The sequence below is a fragment of the Oryza sativa genome, chromosome 6 (genome assembly GCF_034140825.1).
Source record: "Oryza sativa Japonica Group chromosome 6, ASM3414082v1".
Lineage (NCBI taxonomy): Eukaryota > Viridiplantae > Streptophyta > Magnoliopsida > Poales > Poaceae > Oryza > Oryza sativa.
The window spans coordinates 23,454,279-23,477,424 of NC_089040.1; the positions used below are offsets into that span (position 1 = coordinate 23,454,279).

The 23,146-nt window shown below is 44.0% G+C and overlaps 2 protein-coding genes across 3 annotated transcripts; both read left to right on the forward strand.

Annotated features, from left to right (window-relative positions):
- The first annotated feature begins 2,821 nt into the window (after positions 1-2,821).
- LOC136351240 (uncharacterized) lies at positions 2,822-6,095 on the forward strand. Its single transcript, XM_066311690.1, has 3 exons — positions 2,822-3,464; positions 4,900-5,297; positions 5,401-6,095. Exons 1-3 carry the CDS (start codon positions 3,265-3,267, stop codon positions 5,991-5,993), a joined length of 1,191 nt encoding a protein of 396 aa, XP_066167787.1. The 5' UTR covers positions 2,822-3,264; the 3' UTR covers positions 5,994-6,095.
- Positions 6,096-18,516: 12,421 nt separating this feature from the next.
- LOC4341377 (uncharacterized) lies at positions 18,517-22,002 on the forward strand. Of its 2 annotated transcripts, none has more exons than XM_015788060.3 (2): positions 18,517-18,712; positions 21,376-22,002. In XM_015788060.3, the coding sequence occupies exon 2, from the start codon at positions 21,408-21,410 to the stop codon at positions 21,858-21,860; it is 453 nt and encodes a 150-aa protein (XP_015643546.1). In that variant the 5' UTR covers positions 18,517-18,712; positions 21,376-21,407; the 3' UTR covers positions 21,861-22,002. The 2 variants fall into 2 exon arrangements, with proteins under 2 accessions (XP_015643546.1, XP_066167599.1); XM_066311502.1 differs by lacking the exon at positions 18,517-18,712 and adding an exon at positions 20,644-21,149.
- Positions 22,003-23,146: the final 1,144 nt, after the last annotated feature.

Consider the following 23,146-nt stretch of genomic DNA (forward strand, 5'->3'; position numbering starts at 1 on the left):
ATGAAAAGGCCAAAGTTAATTAGAAAATTAAATTCTAAATTTGAAATTAGCGGTCCCACTTACTGATTAGTTTTCTTTCTCCTAAGAACAAGTTTTCTCCCTTCTCTATTCAGTGAAATTGGCTGCTCGCGGATTCGTTAAAAGAAAGGCATAAACAATGCAAGACTCAAACCTCCGATACTTCTTCCATCTCATTTTAATTGTAGCCATGAATTTTCATGTCCAACTTTGATCATCTGTCTTCTTTGATTCTTTTATAGTTAGTAATTTTTATTTTTTTAAATTTTTTTCATAAAAATTTTAAATAAAATGGATAATTAAAATTAGAAAAAAAAAAACTCATGATTGCGTTAAAATGGCACAGAGGGGGTACTATGTATGACTTCATGGATTTTTCATATAACTTTTGACCATTTAACTTATTTAAAAGTTTTATGTGAATATATAAAGTGTAAGTTAAGATTATATTTTATTTGATAAAAAACATAATAGAATAAAAGTATTTATTATTTAAATTTTTGAATAATACTAATGATTACGTTGTGCGAAAAATTAACCATGTAATACTCCTTTCGTCCCGAAATATAAGGGATTTTGGGTGGATATAATATATACTAGTTCTATAAATTTGGATATACTCTATGTCTAGATTCGTAGCAGTAGGATATGATATACCCACGTAAAATTTCTTATATTTCATAACGGAGAAAGTATATTAAATACTTTTATATTTTAAGGTAGATGGATTTAAAAAAAAAAGGAAAAGAAGTTATTATCGTGAACTCACAAATCACGATGGTTGTCCTCTCTGGTGGGACACACCACGCGGAATTATGGGCTGGAAAGTAGTGCTGGTAGGAGTACTAACCCACGTACGAGAGCAATGAATGGCCAGAGCTTTCAGCGGTGCAGGTGGTCTGATAGGCACCATTTCACGCGTGGACCCCATTTTGCTGCTTTCAATGAATATATATTGACGTCATTGCTTACGCAAATCCGCGAGGTGTGGGCGGCCAAACACGAAGCAGCGAAAAGAACCAGTGGAGGCAAGATATGACAGGCGCGGCTGCGCGCCGACCTATATTCTCAGGACACGAGCAGACGCGCGTATCCGCGGCTCCACAACCGATCGAGCGCTGCGGTGTGACCACCCCCCAGGTCGGCAGGCCCGAGCGCTCACCGCCTCACCTCACATTGTAGGTTTTAGCACGTATTAAATATAAATAAAAAATAATTATTGGTACAAATGGTAACAAATTTACGAGACAAATCTTTTAATGCTAATTGATTCATGATTTGACAATGTCGCGGTTTACTGATGGATTCTGTAATTATTTTTTTTATTAGTGTCCAAACACCTCATGTGACACCCTATGTGACGTACCAAAACTTTATATTCCTGGATCTAAACACCCCCTAGATCCCACCTAAAATTTGTTGACCTCGTCACATCGAACATTTAAACACCTGTATGAAGTATTAAATATATGCTTAAAAAATAACTAATTGCATAGATTGGGACTAATTTACGTGAAATCTTTTAAGCCTAATTGCTCCATGATTTGACAATGTGGTGCTACAGTAAACATTTGTAATGACAGATTAATTAGGATTAATAAATTCATCTCACTGTTTACCGTCAGATTCTGTAAATAGTTTTTTTATTAGTGCCCAAACACCCCATACGACACCCTATATAATACCCGATATGACATGCCAAAACTTTGCACCCCTAGATCTAAACACTCCCTTACTATTGCCTAGTTTCAAAATATAAGTAAATTTAACATTTAAATTGGGGAAACATGTAATATTCACGAAAAAATCTATAAAAAAACTAGATATTTACTTCTAGTAGTATAACACCTATCCGCAAAGTCTCATTTTCCAATTTATTATATTTTAGTGATAACAAAAAAAAAAAGAAAAATCTGACATTTTTTTGGTAAAATAATTTTTGTCTTTTTTGGTAAAATCTGTCATAATTTGTATTTTTTGTTACGCTAAAATATAATGAATTTAAAGATAACATTTCACACTTAGGTGCAATAATATTGGAAATATGTGTCCAATTTTTCTAGAATTTTTCGTGACATTTGTACGGAGTGTGCACGAGAAGCGAGGAAAGCGGCGGCACACCGCCGGTGACTCGCCGCCGGTGACGACGAGACGTGGCGGCCACCAGGCGCAGGCTATGACTGCACGCAGCGAGCATGGCGGCCAAAACAAGCGCATCCGACTCTGATTTCACGATCTAGGGTTCCTAGTGATGCTAGTTTCGCGAAAATATAGCCTAGGTTGCATTGGAATTACGTCTGCCCACGGGGAGCTCGGTGGCGGTGCGACGCCGACCGTGCCGGCAAGAATGCGGCGGTGCACGCCTCCAATCGAGGGAGCCGCCGGCTTCTAGGTCACTAGGTGATGCACGAGGCATGAGGGTTTACCGTGGGGTGGTGTGACAGCAAAAAAAACAGCGATGCGCGGTGCGGCACGGGGCAATGCAGAGGCATGCGACGTCGGCGGCGATCAAAGGTGTTCGACGCGTGCTTCTCGGCGTCCAGCGTCTCCCGGTTGCCCACAACAGCGATGGCGGCAACACAGGCACACCACACTTCACCCTGCCACCAACTCCGGCCGAGATGTTTTGTGGCGGCGGCGCAGCCCTCGCACACCAGGTGTTCGACACTCGGGCGAGCGGCGCGTCACGCACGTGATTTTCGTGTGGAGAGGAGATGGGTGGGCGAAAGTGAATGAGGGGTTGAGTTCTGGTGAAGCCTAGTCGGAGAGGGTTTAAATAGGTGGGAGGGCGAGTGGGTGCTCTAATGGCGCCGGAGTAGGGCATGCAAATCCGAGCAAGGCACCTATGTCTGCGGATTCGGGATTCGTCGGAGTAATGGCGGCCATGTTGTAGGTTTAGGTGAGAGGGGCGGCATATATCCCGCGGGCGCGACAGGGGCGACGAGACGTTCGCGCGGCGTGGGTTCCCGGCGACGCAACAGCGATGGGGATGGGCAAACGTCCTGTTTAGGATGGGGATGCAAATATAGGCGAGAGGGGTGACGAGAGCGTACGCGGCGACGGGATGGGTACAATCACCCAACCGACTGATTCCTGGGATTGGATCGGCTCAGCTGCAGGAGCAGACAGGACGGTGACGATGCGGCTGACTCAAGCGATGGCGGTGTAGGGCAACCGGCCCAGGGCTAGGGGTGACGACGGGTGGCGTGGCGGCCGTTACCCCTCAGTATTGAGAGGCGACGCGCGATGGAGACAGCGATGATGCTAGTGCATGTAGCAGCATGGCCAGGGGCGGCTTCCGCTGCTAGGGCCCCCATGCTGGCGTGGCACGGCGTATGGTGCGGTGTACGGCGCGAGACGACCGGGAGGGCGCACCGGTCGCGCACCCTCCCGGTCGTGCGCGGCACGGTCGCTGCCCAGATGTGCAGCACTAGGCCTTCAGCCAGGTAAGGCCCGAGTCGAACACCTGGCGTACAATGAACAATGCCGGCAGAGAATTTCTCAATTTAGGGTTTTGTTTGGCTGTTAATTTGAGTAATTAAATAACTTAATTTCTGTATTTCATCAAGACATTTGTCTATATATCAAGTGCTCCCAAAATGTGAATTGGTGTGTCCTAAAGTAATTATGATTAATATTTAAAATCCATTATTAGGTTTTATAATCTCCTAAACTTTGGGTTTTGGTATTTATTCATTTTTTTTCAATATATTGGTTCATCATATTTATTTGGCACAATGCATTACCAACAAAGAGACGAATAACATTGGCATGATGCAATTTATTCAAAAGTTTTTAAAAGTACACAATTTTGAGTTTTGTTTTATTTATTTATCAAAATTTTAGAGTGTTACACCTGGTCTGCAATGCTAAATCCAGCCTTGAGCTCTTTTATGTGCCCAAACGTGGGAGGATACAAAGGACAGATAAAACTGTCATCACGTGCTGTCTACATCACTTTCCGCGGAGCACACAACATACAAAGATAATATCTAGCCTAGACACCACACCTAGGTTATTAATTATTACCTTAGTCTTGCGCAGAAACTTCCTATTTTATCTAGAGTCCTAGTGCTAAAACACTTAGTTGCACACTAAGCGATGAGCCTGCACTAATGAGAATATATCTCACTTAAACAAACTAATCAAATAACATAAAGAAACTCGAATAAATACTTTATAAAAGAAGCATCCGCCGAGGTACAAGCGAGAGAAGAAGGCCGACAATCTCGAAATTCTTCGAAACTCTGTTGGAAGAATGCTGACAGTTCGGCACTCCTCCATAAAATTCTTTGAGGAACTCCGATATTTCTGGGCACTCCTTCCGGAGTTTACCCTCAATCTTTATTAAGCCAACATACAAAATATGAAACTACAAGTTAGTTGTACTCTACTTGAGCTCAAGTTGTGTGTGTTGAAGTGGGTATGAAGACCTCCTTTTTTAGCTTCCATATGGCGGTTGTGACAATTATCCAGGCCGAGAACTAGGCAAAACCGCTATTGGGAAACCATCTAGAACCTACATGTGGAAAGGTTTGGATCAAGGGCGCCAGACGCAGTTCGGTCGAACCAGGGGTTCTGTCAATCCCTGGGCCCCAACTCCTAGCCTCTCCTTTTGCCAGGAGACTGTCTAGTAGGCCCTTATGACGGTTAGGATGGTTTGGCCCCATAGTTAGTCGGTTTCGACTGTCAGGTGGGCCCTCCAATCCTTGTACTCGCGCGTGATTGGTCAGAAGTTCGTTTTCGTTGCATGGCAGGTGTATTTTCTCCTTAAATGACATGCATACATATATTTATCAAAATTAGTGGACATGAGTAGTAGTAAACTCCAACCACTAAGTTTTGACAATATAGTTGATATATTTGATATCTTTTATGCAGGTCAACAGGTCCCATGTCTCGACTGGTTGCCACTTTTTCTTTCTTCTGCGCTTCTTCTTTACCCAAATCGAAGCCGAGCATCATAGCGGATGACTCTGGGTCCCACTCATGGTACCACGCTAGGGTTAGCCCACAGTCATCATCGAGTCCTACCATCGTCCTCCACTGGCTCAATGTTGGCCATGAACTCCCTCCACTTGGCATCTATTGGGCCAAAGCTAGCGTCGTTGTCGAGGAAGAACTAAAGTGGAGGTGGAGATGGAGATGGTGGCATCTTCATCGTGGTCACAACCGGCTTTATCGGGTTATCAACCGCACCGTACTCATTCTCATTGCAGTAGGATTCGACGATCGCTGCATCCTTCAAGGGCAGCTACGAGCAGAATTTCGCAAGGGCGGTAAGGCAAGGGCTCGTCTACAATTCCCCCTGGGAAATTTAACTATTTGCCACTCTTATGAAACGTTACTCTTCAAATGCCACTTTTACGTTTGGTCTTACAGTTTTGCCATTGGAGAGAGAAGGTTTCTTAATAGATTGTCACTTTTACCTGTGTGGCATGACACATAAGCATGCCAGCGTGACGCCCCTGTGGAGCCCTCTTGTCAGACTCTTCTTCCTCCTCCGGCTGAGCTCGAGCTGCACCACGGACCCGCGGCGGCGACGGGCTTCTGGTATTCCAACTCCGGTGCCGACCGCGCGCTCTACGCCACCCCCATCACGCTCCTCGACGGCTTCTCCACCCAGTTCACCTTCACCGTTACCACGCTCAACACCGACTCCATCGGCGGGGGGCTCGCCTTCGTCCTTGCCTCCGTACATCGGGTCTCCGCCACCTCCGATGTCGCCGTCGAGTTTGACACCCTTATGGATGTGCAGTTCGGGAATGCCAATGGAAATCATGTGGGATTGGATCTTGGGAGCATGGTATCGTCGGCCGCGGCTGCATGGTAGCGGAGTCCGACCTCGGCCAGCTGACCTACCTCCGGTGCGTCGTCCGCGAGTCCTTCCGGATGCACCTGGCAAACCGCGCCGTCGCCAAGCCGCGCCTGCCGCCGGAGATGTACGCTCGCCATGGCAAGCAAGTTTGAGCTAGGTGTGGATAATAACGCAAAGGGAAGATGCTGATCGAGCTATGAAGCCTTCATGCACAGCATCATCATCTTCCTCCTATCCCAATCCAATCTTCTTGGTGCCATGTATCGATCTGTTCCAGTTCGGTTTTTTTTTTTGGCACATCAACACGCACACCCACCCAATCCAACTATGAGCTCATCAGCTCGCATCATCACTCACAAGATGCTGCAACGGCAATCCAACTGAATTTTATCCCCAACCAGGGCTATAAATTGATGCCATTCTCGCCATGGATGAGCACACAAGCGCATAACACGCACGAGAAGAAAGAAGAGAGAAGAAGACGACGACGAAGATGGCTGTGGTGGCCATGGTCGTGGTGACCGGCTGCATGCTGGCGGCGGGGGTGGCCGTCGTCAACGGCACGGTGACGTGTGGCGACGTGGACGCGAGCCTGGTGCCGTGCATGGCCGTACCTGACCAGCAAGGAGGCGGCTGAGAAAGAAGACGCGTCTGACAAGAGGGCTCCACCAGAGGTGCCACGCTGGCATGCTTACGTGTCATGCCACATAGGCAAAAGTGGCAATCTATTCAGAAACTTTCTCTCTCTTATAGCAAAACTGTAAGACCAAACATAAAAATGGCATTTGAAGAGTGACGTTTCGTAAGAGTGGCAAATAGTTAAATTTCCCGCAGCTGGTGGCTATAGCGTGCGGTGGACGGCGACATATGTTGGTTGCGGTGGCGTGTGAAGACATGTGGCCATCCATGTGTGGGTGGCCTTCCGTCGTATCGTGGTTGCTTGACCATGCTTGTCAATCAGTTATACCTTACCATAAGTTAGTGTACATATGACGTATTTGAGAACGTAGGGATCGCCAGATATGAAGAAACTGAATCTAAAAGCATAGAACATGTTGTCTTAGGGCGATAATCCAATTAACGGCCATAGGACTTCCTAAGCATCTTGCCAAATGCTTAGGAAGTATTTCTTCAAGTATTTCCCATTAATTGCTCTCTGAAAACGTTGTCCTTGAAGTGTCTCCATCTTCTTTCAAAACCTTTAAACGCTTACCGATCACGTCATCAATATCAAGGTATTGTAGTCTTCAACTGACAAGTCGTCTTGTTTGATATACCAAAGAGAGCCAAGATTTACCTCAACTGGCAAAACGGCTTCTTATCCATAAACCAACTCAAAAGGAGTGACTTTGGTAGCACCATGTTTAGATATTCTATGAGTCCATAACACTTTTGAAAGCACCTCATGCCACCTTTTTGAATGTTCGTCAATCTTCCTTTTGACCAATTTTAGTAATGTTTTATTACTCGACTCGACTTGTCCATAGCCTAAGCGTAGTAAGGAGAAGAAATCAACAACTTAATATCATAAGATTCGGCAAAATTTTCACCTCCTTAGGCATAAAAGAAGCTCCTTGATCCGTAATCAATATTTGAGGAATACCAAATCTATGAACAATATGATTCAAAATAAAATCAATTACCTCCGTATGAGTCATATTCTTGAGCGGCATGGCTTCGGCCCACTTGGTGAAGTAATACGTTGCAACTAGCACGAACCGATGTCCTTTTAATAACAAAGGACAAATTCGGCCAATGAAATCCAAAACCCAACCTCGGAACGGCCATGGTTTGATGATATGATTCAATATAAATGGCGGGCACCAATTGAACATTGCCGACCCGTTGACAAGCTTCACTCCCTCTATAGCACTTGAAACAATCATCAATCATTTTCAGCCAATGAAACCCCGCTCTGCTAAGCAACCAATTCGTCTTATGGGCCGATTGATGAGTTCCACAAATTCATTCATGTACTTTTCCCAAAGCAACCTTGGATTGATCATTCTTGATCTGTTGCTCTAATATATGTGTTTAAGTTTCAAAAAAAAATGATCATTCTCTAAGCACTTTAACAACACCCCATCTATATTTCGGTGATACAACTCCCATCAAGCAAAGTGTTTTTAACGCTCACCGGCGAACTTTCCGATCAACCCTAAGACTAGGATCTTTCAAAATTCTATCAAAGGAATTCTCCAGTCTTCTTCTGATTCCAGGGCACAAATGTTCGAATTTACAATTAATTCAGCCTGTGAATCAATTGTGATGTGCCCCCCAGCTTCCTATCCAGAACCGGTCAGACCGGCCATGCAATGTCGGTAAGGCCACCCTATCTACCCGGTCGGACCGGCCATACAATGCCAGTCAGACCGCCGGTTACCACCAGTCAGACCGGTCGTGCAATGCCGGTCAGACCACCCCTGGTCTGTGATTTTAGCAATTTCGTCCAAAGATTTAAAATCAAGCATCGGTTTTTCTAATATAAAAAATACTCCTTTCTAAAATTCCTTCTTTCTAGACATATGAAAAATCATAACATCCAACTAATATGTCTAGATGAATACTAATTCAAGTGGCTATTGAAACAATAATAATCAAGGCATAAAAACACTTAGCCACTTGAAGTATGATTAATAAGGAATCACCAAAGTCATATATATGTCTCACACACATGAATTCCAATAAACTACAAATGTAAGTAGTCGGCTTAAGCATGTATGCAAAATATTAAAACAAGGCCAATGTTTTAAAAGAATACAACTCTAGGTAATATTAGAATAACTCATCACATTGGCCATTGATATAAGCCAGATTACTAAGAAGCAAAACTTTCATGGTGAAATAATTATGAAATCTATATTTTATATGGTGATCCATAGAAAAACGCATGATTTGGCTTTTAATAAATATCAAAGATCAACGAACCAAATCATGCTTCAAATAAATTATATGCCAACTTGCCAATTCCACCACTCAGAACTGGCATTTGCAACATGTATGTGTAATATCAATTTGATAAGCAAACACATGTGCTAGATAGCAAGCAATATTCTAACATGGCATAGGCATATAATAGAATGATGAACACAACAAACCCATACCTTGCCTTAGCATCCAACAAACGGCAGCTCAAAGATGTGATGTCATATCCATCGCCATTCACCTTTCTTGATTTCTTCATAAGCGTATTAATGTCTTGCCCCCCAAGTAAAATCGGCTTTCTTGATGGCATGATTTCAAAGGCAAAATAAACACCGTACTAACATCCATAGCATCATGTGGAGGAGAGTTTTGTCTAACAACCGATGATTCTTCTCTCATCAAATTGAATCCATCACTACTCCGGGAAATCATCGGTCTCTTAACTTTTGCCTCCTAAGGTCTCCACACTTGCTTACGTGTTGTTTGAGTCTAAATCATCATGTGATTTACTCTTCACATCTTCGGCCTCCTTTTCTTTTTGACCTATGGCTCGAAGACGTTGTAGCTTCCTCTGCTGAGAACGAGATAAGCCAGAAGGTATCCACTTCAGCTGTGGTTGTGTTTCAAGAGCTAAATGATGATTCTCGATATTTTCAGTTGAACTGGAAGCTCATGAAATATTCTCAGATCACCTACTCGTCTCTAATGCCCTCGGTCAGATCGGCCTCTGGGCCCGGTCAGACCAGCTACAAGCCATCGGTCAAACCGGTCTGATGGCTCAGTCAGACCGGCCGTAGGCTGGCGGTTAGACCGGCCAGATGCCTTGGTAAGACCGCCGATGTTGACAGTAACGACATCGGCTTTAGTCTTGTCCACATGTATAATTTTCGTCGCATCTCCAAGAGGTACTTGAACATCTTGAAACTCTTCCTTGATAGTAATGACCTCCAGAGTTTTGGCTTCCTTTCTCACCCACACCTTTTTCACATTTTTCACTTTTGATCCACCGGACCGATTCTTTTGTAGAAAACGGTCTTGACTAGAGTTAGATAAATGACTTGGTACTGACCTAGGTGATTCCTTCCATCATTGATGAACTGACATAGGTAATTGAGGCATCCCTGGCATGTAATACATAAAAGGATAACCAAACGATGGTATTGGATATGGATACCATGGTGTCACAACTGGAGGTCTGTATGGAGTTGATATTGTTGATGGCTCCGATTGTTTTGGCGTTTGACCAAATCTCTTCCAAAGAAACGATCTTGGTTTCGAATCACTAAGCCAGTTATCAAATCGTTGACCGGCCAATCCTTTTTTTATTTAGCCATAAGCATTTCAAAAGTGAGCTTCTTCTTTTTAGTCTTTATAGAACTAGATGACTCATCTTTTGTAACCTTATAATCCTCGGCCTTAGTATTATTGATCCTAATTGTCTGGATCCCTAATAATAACATTTTTCCCTTTCATGGATTTGGCTTGACTAAGCCGAATCAACACTTTCTTGTTGTCAAAGTCAATAGGAGCAATAGGGAGAGGATTACTAACAATTTCGGTCTTAGGCATAGGTGTAACTGAAATAGTTTCACAAGTGACCGATGAATTATCAATCGGTTTTTGCTCCATCAAGCTCGCATCTTTAAAATAATCATGGAACTCATGCTCCTTTTGTGGCCACGTAGAAATTGTATTAGGAGCAAGTAAACTAAACCATGTAGATACAAAGTTTGACAAAGAAAGAGGAAACAATTTTAACCTACCACATTGATCAATAAATTGGCCGATATGTTCCATTGTTGTTCTACCATCCTTACCTGTGAATTTTGTGAAGTTGGGCACCTCAAATCCTTATGGGGACGGGACCGAATCTATATGTTCAGATACTGCCTTTGATATATATGCATAGCTACTTTGGACTCTATTTTATTACTACCCCGCAAGACATTGTCACTATCTTTTCCAACATTCACATGACCGATTTTGTGACTCAGTCTTAGGTAACAATGCTATTTCACTTTCGCTTGTAATGCAATCCAAACCGTCATTTTAGTTCGACTATATTTTCAATGATGCTATTGTCTAAGCTTGCAACACAATCCAAACCATCACTTGGTTCGGCTATTCCATCATTGTCTAAATTAGAAACACAATCCGAACCAACACTTGGTTCGACTATATTGGTCATTGCATTATCATCCAACTTAGTAAAACAATCCGAACCAATATTTGGGTTCGGCTATACTTGTTATATATGGCATCATTACATAAATTATTAACACAATCCGAACCGCTGCTTGGTTCACCTATACATTCTATTGCATTATCATCTAAACTAGCAGTAAAACTATGGCTAGCATCTTCAGGCCTTAATTGATTATCCTTTTGATTTAGTGGCCTAAAGTGTGTAGGCACAACAGGGTTTTGAGAGCGAACCTCCTGCTGGCCATAATATGCATCTTGTGCCAATCCATCTACTCGATGATTTTGGGTTGGCTCGTAACGACTATTAGTGCAAATAGCATGTGTATGTGGAATAGCATGACTAACAGATTTAACATGAGGCAAATATTAGAATCAATACTATTAGTCGTGGGATTAAAAGCTGGAAGAGGTTCCAGGGCATCGGCCTGGCCGGCTATAGATAGCCCGGTCTGACCGGTGGTCAGTGCTGCGGTCAGACCGGCCATGGGAGACCCGATCTGGCCAAAATAGAACCAATTTTCTTAACAGACTCAATAAAGCTAGTACTAAAAGCATATTCTAATATATCATGATTTTTATCAATATGAGCGCTAAGAGATGCATCTATACAATGTTCAATAGTTTTTTAAATAGCAAGGGGTACATCAGGCGAATTGGAAGTTACCTTATCAAAAACGACTTTGGGAAGAGGTCCAGGCTTGCGAGTAACTCCTTGATGGGTTTTGATGAACGATCTCGCCAACACCTCCTCTCGTATTGCATTCAAATGCCGCTCTATGTCTTGACGTTGCTCCTCATCTAGATCCTCCAATGTGATAGGCATAATATTGCTTGGATCGAACTCGTGCTTGGTGATGGTTGATTACGAAATTTCTTGATCAATTTTGGCCATATTAGCTTATAGCCGAAATTCTTGACCGAATAGATTAATATACGGTCTTGATTTCCTTGGTATACTTCATGTGTGCACGTAGAAAATTTGACCAAATTGATTTATTAGGAAATAACCGATGTACTGTACTTGCGTTATTTTTTTTAGTACCTGTGTACAGTAGATCGGTTTTTATCTTCTAATCCTTCTCGGTAACACTGTGCAGCAATAAATCGGCTTTAATAGCCTGATTTTTTTAGAACACGTATATTCAGCAAACCGAATTGAATCAAAATCCAAATTTTCTTGCTGTGCTGCACAGCAATACGTACACGACCTGCTGTTCTTGCTCGGCGGCTTTGACTCCGTGGCCTGCTGCTGCTCCTTTCCGTTGCCAGCTGGTATTTTGATGGTAGATTAGATAGCTGCAACCGGCTACAGCAACGACAATGGCACGAAACAGTAAACCGGCAGTAGATGTAATCCGATTTGATAACGAATAAATTGATTTTGCGTCTCGGCAAAGGAACTAACTAGCAATGGCAGCAGTGTAGATTAATTTTGGTTGTTCGTCCGAAACTCTCGATTTGACAATCAAATTCGGCCGTAAGAGGGCCGAATAGATCGATTCCTCAGTGGAGTCATCAAAAATCGTGTTGGTAATTTTTTAAAGACAATCTGTAAAATCAAAGGTGTTTTTATTATTATTCTGTGATAAACAATTGGTATTGGAGATTATTGGTTTTTATATTTGGAATTTATTTGCAAAGTGGTTTTGGAGATGATTGGATTTCACAGGTGATCTACAAGTACTGCTGGATGTGGTCCAGTTAGACCGGGCAGGTGCTGCCGGTCAGACCAGCGTGTATTGCGCGATCAGACCGGCGCAGCCTGCAATCTGACTGGCGGACACTACGTCGGTTTCGGTTTCAGGTTGTTTGTTTGAATATCCGTGATTGTTTCATGAATATGACTTATAAATGGATACTATGCGTATGTAATACTGTATGTAATACTGTTGTTTGCTACTAATGAGTTAAGTTGAGGATAGCTTGATCTCGAAATATGGTTTCTTTGTTTGTTCCATGTGTAGGTGACTCAAGATGTCGCGAGAGTATTTGTGGTGATGAACCGGGAGTCAGCTTGGGGATAAGACGACGTCCGTGGTGGTCAGAGATCATGCGGGATACTAAGACTAGAGTTCAATACACGTGGTTGGTGAAGTTTCATATGGCATACGATGGAGGTATTGTGTGCGTATATAGGGATGGCAATTTCCCCCGCGGGGCCGGGTCCCCTACGGGGACCCGTCCCTACGGGGGCGGGGGCGGGTGTGATTTTCGACCCGCGGGGGAGTCGGGGCCGGGGACCCGCATTTGGGCGGGGAGGGGACACGGGAGACATTTCACCCGCAGGTGACCCGCGGGGCCCTGAGGGGTGTATATGATCCCTCAAAATATAGCCCATGGAAGGCCCAAAACAGCCCAACCCAACAAAAACTGAGATATATAAACAAAATTACTAAACCCTAATCTTATCCTCTCCCCAGTCTCCCCAATCCCCATCTCCCGGTCTCTCCTCCCGTCCGCATCACGCACACAAGTGAGCGGAGGCAGCGGCGCGGCGCAGGGGACACGACGCACCTCTGGATCTCGCCGTCACCGGTCGACCTCTCCCCTCCCCTCCCCTCATCTCCCCTCCGGGCTCCCGTCCTGTCCCCTCGACCTCTCCTTCCCGAGTCCCGAGCTCGTCCCCTCCACCTCTCCCTCCGGCGGTGCAAACGACGCACGGGGCGGCGCACAGGCCCGGACGCCCGATCACGCGGCAAGGACGCGGCGGCCGGTGAGGTTGCGGCAAGGGCTCAGCAACTGGCGAGGTTGCAGCAAGGGCGCGACGGCCGGCGAGACAGGGAAGGGCGCGGCGGCCGGCGAGGTTGCGGCAAGGGCGTGGCGGCCGGCGAGGTTGCGGCAAAGGCGTGGTGGCCGGCGAGGGTGCAGACGCGGCGTCAGCCGGTCGACGATTCATGCTATTTTTGATGGTGTGTTAATTATGTGCAATATTTGTTTTTGCCAAATTGATGGTTGTCTTGTATTTTTGGTGTTGATCGGGGCTCCGGAGGGGTCGGAGACGGGGGATGATTTGGCACCGCATCAACAGTCGGAGGCGGGGGCAGGGGGCGAAGTCAGGGGTCGGGGATGGGGGCGTTCTAGCCCAACCCGGCCCCGCTCCGCCCTGTTGCCATCCCTATGCGTATGGGATGCGGACTCAAATTTGGAAGGAGTCCAAATTTGGTATGAGTGGTTATGTAAAGATTATTTCTTGTACGAGAAGGTTTCCTATGGGAATTAAGACTTCTAGTAAGAGTTTGGTTCGTGGCTTTAGGCTGCCTACCTCATGTATAAATAGAGAGGAAGCGTGAGGCTTCCCTGTATCGCGTTTTAGAGCAATTGAGTTGATAGTTTAGTTAGGATTTTGAGTTTAGTCGAAATTTTTGTAAGGAGTACTTTTGGTGCACTTTGTAAACACAAAGAGAATCAATAAAGTCGTCATCCACTTTAAGAGTTCTTCAATTTGTGTTTTCTCGGGTGCGGCGGTCTAACCGGCAACTCACCGGCGGTCAGACCGGCAGTAGCGACAGGGAGCAGAGGTGATCTCAGGGCGGTCGGACCAATCGATCTACACCGGTCAAACCGACGGCATCAGGACGGTCAGATCGGCGGATCAATCTCGGTCAGACCGATCTTCATCGAGTTTGAGGGTAACTTTTTATTCCGCGAAAAGTTTGGGTTTTTGGGCATACCACCCATTCACCCCCCTCTGGTTGGCTTAGTTCTGGTGTTTCGACCTACACAATCAAGATCGGGACACCTAAAACGCCTTGTGGTGATATGGAGTCGTCAACCACCTCGAACTAGCCAAAGACCAAATCAAGATGGGTTGTGTAAAAAGAAAAGCTATACCGGTTAGCGGAGCCGATTTAGAGATCAAAATCAGCCTCTAGGCCAATTTAAATCTATACGAGGATAACTACCTGTCTCGTGTGCAAACGGAAGGTTTACGGGATAAACCTACAAAGGGATAATCGCACTCTCGCAGCGACGGCAGATGATTTACGGCGCAAATTAATAAAGATAGACTAAAATTAAGATAAAGTAGAAAATATAGCTGAAAAGTAAAGGAGAAAAGAACGATTCAATTGATTTGTACGTGGACTGTGTGTTACATTGTTTCATTCGTCGTCGTCGTCTCTGGTGCTTGCGCGTAGAGAAATGGTGCGCGGTTTCCTCTGTCATAATCGCCCGCTGGAGGCTACTACTGGAAGCGGCCTCCCGGCCTGGCACCCGACAAATTTTTTTAGAAACTTTAATAAAACATTATTACCTCCGTCATAAAATATAAATATTTTTAAGCTATAAATCTGGGTGCGATTTATAGCTAAAAATTATTATATTTTAGATCGGAGGAGTAAAAAATATATGTTGATCAACAGAAATCGCAAATTCATACACTGTCGAACAATCATGATTTGACAAATTGGTTGGTTTGATTTAAAAACGAAAAGATCAAGCATACAGGTGGCCTACCGCTCATATGCAACAGCCCGCTCACATGCATGCGCACACATCCTAAGTTTCCAATTATTTTTTACCATGATAAATTTATGATTTCGGTCAATTAATATATATATTTATAAATTTTCATTAAAGTTGTATTACTTCTAAAATATTTCGGCACCCGGCCAGTGATTTGGCCGAAGGACTTGAGCACTTTTGTTCATTTCATCTTGGTTTCAGGCCCCATTTAGTTCAGATCAAACTTCCCTCAAACTCTAACATTTTCATCACATCACATCATATCCAAAACTTTCCTACTCTTTCCATCACATCAACCTGTCATACACACACAACTTTTCAGTCACATCATATCAATTTCAACCCAAACTTCCAACTTTGGAAAGACCTAAACACAGCCTCACATAAACTCCCAACTTTTTTTTTCCAAACTACCAACTTTTCTCAAACTTCTCTCCAATTTCAGAACTAAACACAACCTTAATGGTATATACAAAATATAACTAAGGCTTTACCAAAACAAAATTTTTTCACCCATCACATTAAATGTTTGGACACATATATAGAGCATTAAATGTGGGGAAAAAACAAATTGCACAGTTTGCATGTAAATTACGAGACGAATCTTTTGAGCCTAATTATGCCATGTTTTGACAATGTGGTGCTACAGTAAATAGTTGCTAATGATATATTAATTAGGCTTAATAGATTCGTCTCGCAGTTTACAGACGAAATCTGTAATTTATTTTGTTATTAGTCTACGTTTAATACTTTAAATGCGCGTCCATATACTTCAAAAACATTACACCCAAAGAACTAAACACACCCTGAGTTATTTTCCCAACTTTCCCAACTCACCTCACTCGTTTACCGCACACACGATTTTCAAACGGGTTAATAATGCATTTTTAGCAAAAAAAAAGTTTTTATATGAAAATTGATATAAAAAATCAAGTTAATCCATTTTTAAAAAATAATACATACTTAATTAATTGTCAGAAAAGGTGTCGCTTCATTTTACATACCCAAGATGTGAGTTCCGAACACAGCCGTTGTCCACATATCTATCCCAAATGTCCAACTTGTTGTCGGCACCTTCGCCAGATGAAATTAAAAAGGAAGACAACGACCCCGGCGCGTTCTACCTTGTCTATAAAATGGCAACCATCCTAAGCCGGCCTCTGAGCACAAGGCTTGTCCTGCTCAGCTTCGCGGCCTTCGGCCGATCTCGCACGCCGAGATGTGATGGCGATGGCAATGGCAGCCGCGCAGTGGCTGGAATATTAGCTGGAGCACCTTGTCAAGGTGTGCAGCTGCCATGCCGAGATGAGTGTGTTATTAGCAGTTTTTCACCAAAGGCAAAATAGTAAAGCGTTTGGAGCTAACAAATATTGATTTGGAACTGTTTGTTTCAAGTCATCGCATAGCTAGTACGCCCTCCGTCCGAAATATAATAACTTTTAGTTCTCGGGATTTATCCCAAAATATAACAACTTCTTCATCAGCATTATTTTCTCAACCAATCACAACCCTCCACCGTTCATTTTTCTCACCTATCTCCACTACTCATCTAATCACAATTCTCCATCATTCACTTCTACCTACTTTCTCTAAAACATCTTATATTCTTGAACGGAATGGTCCTAGGTTATTACCTCAGTATCTTCCAAGCTCGTAAACTAAGTAACTCTTTTTTTTTAGAGAAGGGTATTTTTTACCTGGCCTCTACATCCAACCGGATATATACGGCTATTGAAGTAGGGAACTTAGCCCCGCAAACAACCCAATTTGAAATTCGCTCCACAGGAGATTTGAACTAAGGACCTTAGGGTACTACTCAGATCACTGTAACCACTGGGCTACATGCCCTTTCGTTCATTTTTAAACTAACTAACTCTTGAAACAATTATACATGCCCAAAAAGCTTTGAAAGAGAACACACAGATGGAGATCTTGGAATGCCCATAGTAAAGTCAACGTTATAAGCGCAACACGATTTTACAAAAGAACGAAGAACGAGGTGGTAGGATCATGTTTCCAGAAATTTATCGAAGTCTGACATCGTTTCTCAGGCGTTCGATTTTGACCCGGATGCACATGTCTGAACGGGAGCACCATCCAAGCACACGCCTAGGAGGAGCGAAAGTGTAGACGCAATAAGATGATGGCATTTCTGTCATTTCCCAACTGAATGCAATAAATAGAAAAACAGAGGAGGGCACTTTATAAATGGTGCATATAGATACCGAAGCATTGGAACCGTTTCTACTGGTTGGAATACGCCTTTCGCAGCGCTCGGCGGGGGTGAAGCCGTGAAAGGAATGCGAGTTGGCGAAGATGGGCGTTCTGGTGGCCGTAAAGATGGATCGATTACTCGGCCTGCTGCAGAAGCAGAGCTCGACTTCGTCGATGTCTCTGCTTGTGCCCGAACCCGCACGTCGGGGGCTACGTTGGCGTGCTGCTAGGGGATGCCGCGGCGAGTCAAAAGAGTTGGATACTTGGATTGAGGGTGAGACCACCTTCCGATGCCGAATCCCCAAAGGCTCCAGGCTCGACAAGGGCTCACAGCTTTGCTGTACGTCCCTAGTGGCTCGCCATGATCCCGTTTGTGCTTCTCTCTGTGTGTGAATCGAGGAAAGCCTCGCACAAAGCAAAAAGAAAAAACCGGGGGGGGGGGGACCAAGAAAAAAAATAAAGAGAGATCGCGAATTTGAAAAGAAGGGGGAAATAAAAATGATACTCCCTCCGTCCCAAAATAATAGTGCAGTTTTGCACTATTCACGTTCAACGTTTGACCGTTCGTCTTATTTGAAAATTTTTTATGATTAGTATTTTTATTGCTATTAGATGATAAAATATGAATAGTACTTTATGTGTGACTAAATATTTTCAAATTTTTCACAAATTTTTCAAATAAAACGGACGGTCAAACGTTGGGCACGGATATCCACGGCTACACTTATTCTGGTACGGAGGTAGTATTTTTAGATAGAACTAACTGGAGCGGAACGGGTGGGTTGTGGCTTGTGGGTCCCCAATTCACGAGTCATTGCTGTCACGCTCACTCCGTCCAATATAAAATGTACTAATACTGACAGCTTCCAGCCAGCTGCTGAGACGAAAATTCAAGGAACTTGCAGCTCCCAGCTGTATAAATTGAAGGATCCGGGTTAGACTGACGCGCGCCCCCGGGAGTTTTCTCAGAAACATCATTCCCCCCACCCCAGCCATCATCCGTCTGCTCCGGAACCCGGCTCTGAGAGAGTGAGAGGATTTGAGATAAAGAGGCCGGCTGTGGCCTTGGTGAGCAACTTGCTACTCCTTCCTTTATTTTGTTCTGTTTAATTTGACTTGTTCAAACATGCCGCTGGGCATCTTTGTTCGGCGTATTATTATTACTCCCTTCGGAGTATAGACAGTGAAATATGGGGTATTTACAGACATCTTACTCCCTCCGTTCCATAATATAAGAGATTTTAAATAGATATGATATATTTTTGAATAATAAATCTGGATAGATGATATGTCAAATTCACTGTATTAGGATGTATCATATCCACCTAAAATCTCTTATATTATGGAACGAAGGGAGGATGTTCTTTTTCATAGTGTCCCCATGGTTATCATGGGATGTCTTTTCCTGCTAAGGCATCGTGTGCACACGATGCGTAGAGGAAAACACATGATGCAGATTCAGCTTAGAGAACAGAAAAATAAAATTATATGCCCTCTGACAGAAATGAAAATCAACAAATACTACAAGACTTTACAACAGCGCTGATATAACATGCTACTACTACTAGTACAACAGGAAAAAAATAATTCATGTAGCCTTCTAGCGGGTTCTATTTCCTTACTACATCTTTCTATTTCCTTTTTCCGTGAGGATCATAGTATCAACATTGAAATTCTTGATTTTCCAAATTTTCATTAACAAACGTATTGGTTCTAGGTTCTGTCATATATGATGAATCTTTAACTATCTTAAGTCTCTATGTGGGAACCCTCGCTCCCCGGCACACAAAACGAATTAGCGTTTTAGTGCGTGATTAATTAAGTTTTAGCTTTTTTTTTCAAAAATGGATTAATATGATTTTTTAAGCAACTTTCGTATAGAAATTTTTTTTAAAAAAAACGCACCGTTTAGTAATTTGAAAAGTGTGCGCGTGAAAAACGAGGAGTTAGAAACTTGTACTACGGAACGGAGCTAAGTACAGAAATGCTCCCCTGCTTGTACTGAAACTGCAGTACTCCCATACTCCTTTATAGAGAACTGATACCCACCCAAAAAATAAAATATACTTTATACATATCTTAGCCGTAGGAAGTCTTTGGCCAAACTAATAAGATGTTTCATTTTCTGATTCATTTTTGTGTCCACATAGCAAATTGTTTAGGGTTTGTTCGGTTTAGAGAAATTTCAACTCATAGAAATAGAAAATGGGAGGAATAGAATGTATGAATACGTTAATCCATAGAAATTTTTTCCAAAAGATTTGAGTGAATGGAAATTTTTCCAAAAGATTCTCTCTGCAACTTGGAGGGAAAGGCAATTTCTTTTGGCTTCCTATATCTCATTCTTACAAACTAAATAGCAAATTAATTCTTAGGAATCCAAATCCTTTATTTTTCCTTCAAACAGAATAAGCACTTATAGTAGAGTTTTTACCATCCTGAAGATGTACCTCCGGACACTAGTACTAGCAGGTACCTTTGAAATCCAACTGTTTAATCCAGAGGAGAGCATGACGATGAATGGAAAAAACGAGATCGCTCGTTCATCCGATTCATCGTTTTGTTCGTCGCTATTATTATTGTCCCTTACATGCTATGCCACACGTCCACACCTTGCATCCGCTCGTCGTTCTTGTTCACTGTGGGCTCGGAGGAAGTGCGACGGAGGCAGTGGCGCCGGCTACAATAGTAGGCAAAGTCACGGCGGCTATAGTGTTGGGTCCGAGAATAGGCGGAGCCGGTGGCGTGCCACGAGAGGTGGATGTGGCGTCCTAAATGCGCGGGGAGGTGGACGCGGCGTGATTGGGTGCAGGGGGCAAGGCGGACATGATGACATGGGAGAAGGCGGCGATGTTTCGATTGGATTACCATAGAGGCCTATGCTCTACACAAAAGTGTAGGACGGCCATGTTCCAGCCGTCAGTACCGTCTGGTGGCTTCGGCGGCAAGAAGTCATGAGCTCGCTGCTTTGTCAAATTGTCATCCTTCTCTTCGGCGCCGCTTCGATCACGCTGCAACTTCGTCCCTGTCCATCAGGAAAGAACTGAAGCCGAAATTGGCTCCGTTCGGCTGCACTTAATTTAACTGTTGTACAGCCAACCCAAACAGTATGTTATGTCTGCAGCTGCAACATCAGCAGCCGCTAGCGGGCGGCTGCTGCAGCGCCTGCACTGACCAGCCGAGTACTCCCTCCGTCCCAAAAAAAAGGCAAACCCTGGGTTTCCGTGTCCAACTTTGACTGTCCGTCTTATATGAATTTTTTTTATAATTCGTATTTTCGTTATTGTTAGATGATAAAACATGATTAATATTTTATGTGTGACTTGTCTTTTTAATTTTTTTCATAATTTTTTTAAATAAGACGGACGGTCAAACGTTGGGCACGGAAACCAGGGTTTGTTTTTTTGGGACGGAGGGAGTACCTTCTACTACCACCGTACCGCATTCTATCAACCGTTAGATAAGGCATAATGGATGTCTCAGATCAGCTGGAGGTATCAAGATGGTAAAAACACTCTTTTGTGGGCTGAAAAAACAGGATGCGTTTATACTACTAGTAGTAGAATAAGTAGTACAGTACAACTCTTTAGCGATTTGAAATGAAACTACCTTATTTTTCACCGTCTAAACAAACCAGTACATAATAAAAAAAAGCATGTGTCATGTAATATGTTATGTCCAGTGCCCACCGACTTCCTCTGACGGATGCATATGGTGTTGTTCTGTTCCAGATCCTGCCTCGCAAGCTGGCGTTGTCACAGGCATGTCTTCAGTGTCGCCGAGAAAACAGCCGCTTGTTCAGCGGGAGGCATCCACGAGCATGAATGATAACGAGGGCGGATTCTCATGGCTGACAGCTCTGGGATTCGGTTTCCTTACCTTCAACTCCGGGATGGCGATCTACCGGTCCGATGGCGATCGTGGATCGGTGGCGTTCGTATTAACATCGTACATCGATCTCGTGCTGCTCTTCGCGTGCCTCCGTCTCTTCGAGAAAGCGCCGAGGGACTCTGCCCGCCGGGAATGGCTCAAGGTCTTTGTATGGGGACTGACGACGTTGCTCACGGTGATGTTCTCGTACAAGGTGGCGGCAATCATGCCGCCGGTGGTCGCCGTGATCGTCTGGGCGATGGCATTTGCCACAATCGGTGGTGGGTTCTACGCCTTCTTCGTGCACCAGGACAAGGCTGCTCAGCTAGAGCAGGCCAACAGATAGATTCGCGTATGTTTTGGTTCATTGTTGTGTCGTCTGTAAACATAGTTTCTACTGCTACCACTACTACGAGTGCTGGATGTAATGTATTTCGAAATAAATGCAATACCAAGAGGAATATTACTGGTATTGCTATGCTTGTTTTTATCCTGACGTCAATGGTGTTCTCTTTTCTGTCTGCGTGCGGTGCCTCCAAAAGGTGGTCGTTCCTTCAGAAATTTTTACATGGCCTCTCCTGGCACATAACCACGGGAAGCCGTCAAGGCGTCAACTAGATCTGAAGCAGGTTTTGAAAACTACTCCCTCCGCTCAAAAAAAGACAAACTCTGGGTTTCTGTGTCCAACTTTAATTGTCCGTCTTATATGAAATTTTTTTATAATTTGTATTTTTATTATTGTTAGATGATAAAACATGATTAATATTTTATGCGTGACTTGTCTTTTTAATTTTTTTCATAATTTTTTCAAATAAGACGGACGGTCAAACGTTGGACACGGAAACCAGGGTTTGTCTTTTTTTGCGACGGAGGGAGTAGTTCTGAAGCAGGTTTTGAACTATCTAGTAGTATCCGCCAAGTGGGAAAACTTTGAGTAATTCAAAGTTCCAAACAAGCCAATCAGCGAAGTGCCTAACTGAAATATTCTCGTCGCTGGAGGGCGATACCCCCCCCCCCCCCTCACACATAGGGGTGGAAACGAGCCAGCCTCGGCTCGGCTCGTGGAAGCTCGCGAAATGCCAGGCTCGGCTTGGCTTGGCTCGGTTCTCCAACCGAGCTGTACATTAGGCTCGGCTCGGCTCGTGGTCTGGCTCGAGCCGGCTCGAGCTGGCTCGTGAGCTTTGCAATAGCAGCAGTTGTATTGCCAGCAGCAGTTGTGTTGCTTTGCAATGACTTGGTTATTCAGATAATAACTCTCAAGTCCCTACAAAGATAATTAGGTATATTGTATGCAGCCAACATATAACAAATTGATGGGCTTTTTTGGTTTTCGGCCAGAAGTCTTTCTATTCAAACCGAGCCTACTAAGCTCGTGAGCTGCTCGCGAGCTGGCTCGGGCTCGGCTCGGTTCACAAACGAGCTAAAACCCAGGCTCGGGCTCGGCTCGTTCAGGATTCGAGCCGAGCCGAGCCAGGCGAGCCCGAGCCGAGCTTGAGCCGAGTTCACGAGCCCGAGCTATTTGTCCAGCCCTACTCACACACACACACACCAAACAAAAAAAAAAAGAAAAAAAAATCTGTCGGGAGGTTGGAGGGTTGTTGCCTTGTCGAATAGACTGATATGTCGTTTCTC

Bases quoted from the DNA above. Each gene is read 5' to 3' on its own strand.
- LOC136351240 (XM_066311690.1), top strand. From the start codon at position 3,265: ATGGAGACAGCGATGATGCTAGTGCATGTAGCAGCATGGCCAGGGGCG. The intron at 3,465-4,899 runs GTAAGGCCCGAG...TCTTTTATGCAG, and splicing joins AGCACTAGGCCTTCAGCCAG to GTCAACAGGTCCCATGTCTC. The intron at 5,298-5,400 runs GTAAGGCAAGGG...TTGGTCTTACAG, and splicing joins AGCAGAATTTCGCAAGGGCG to TTTTGCCATTGGAGAGAGAA.
- LOC4341377 (XM_066311502.1), top strand. From the start codon at position 21,119: ATGTCTCAGATCAGCTGGAGGTATCAAGATG. The intron at 21,150-21,375 runs GTAAAAACACTC...GTTCTGTTCCAG, and splicing joins CAGCTGGAGGTATCAAGATG to ATCCTGCCTCGCAAGCTGGC.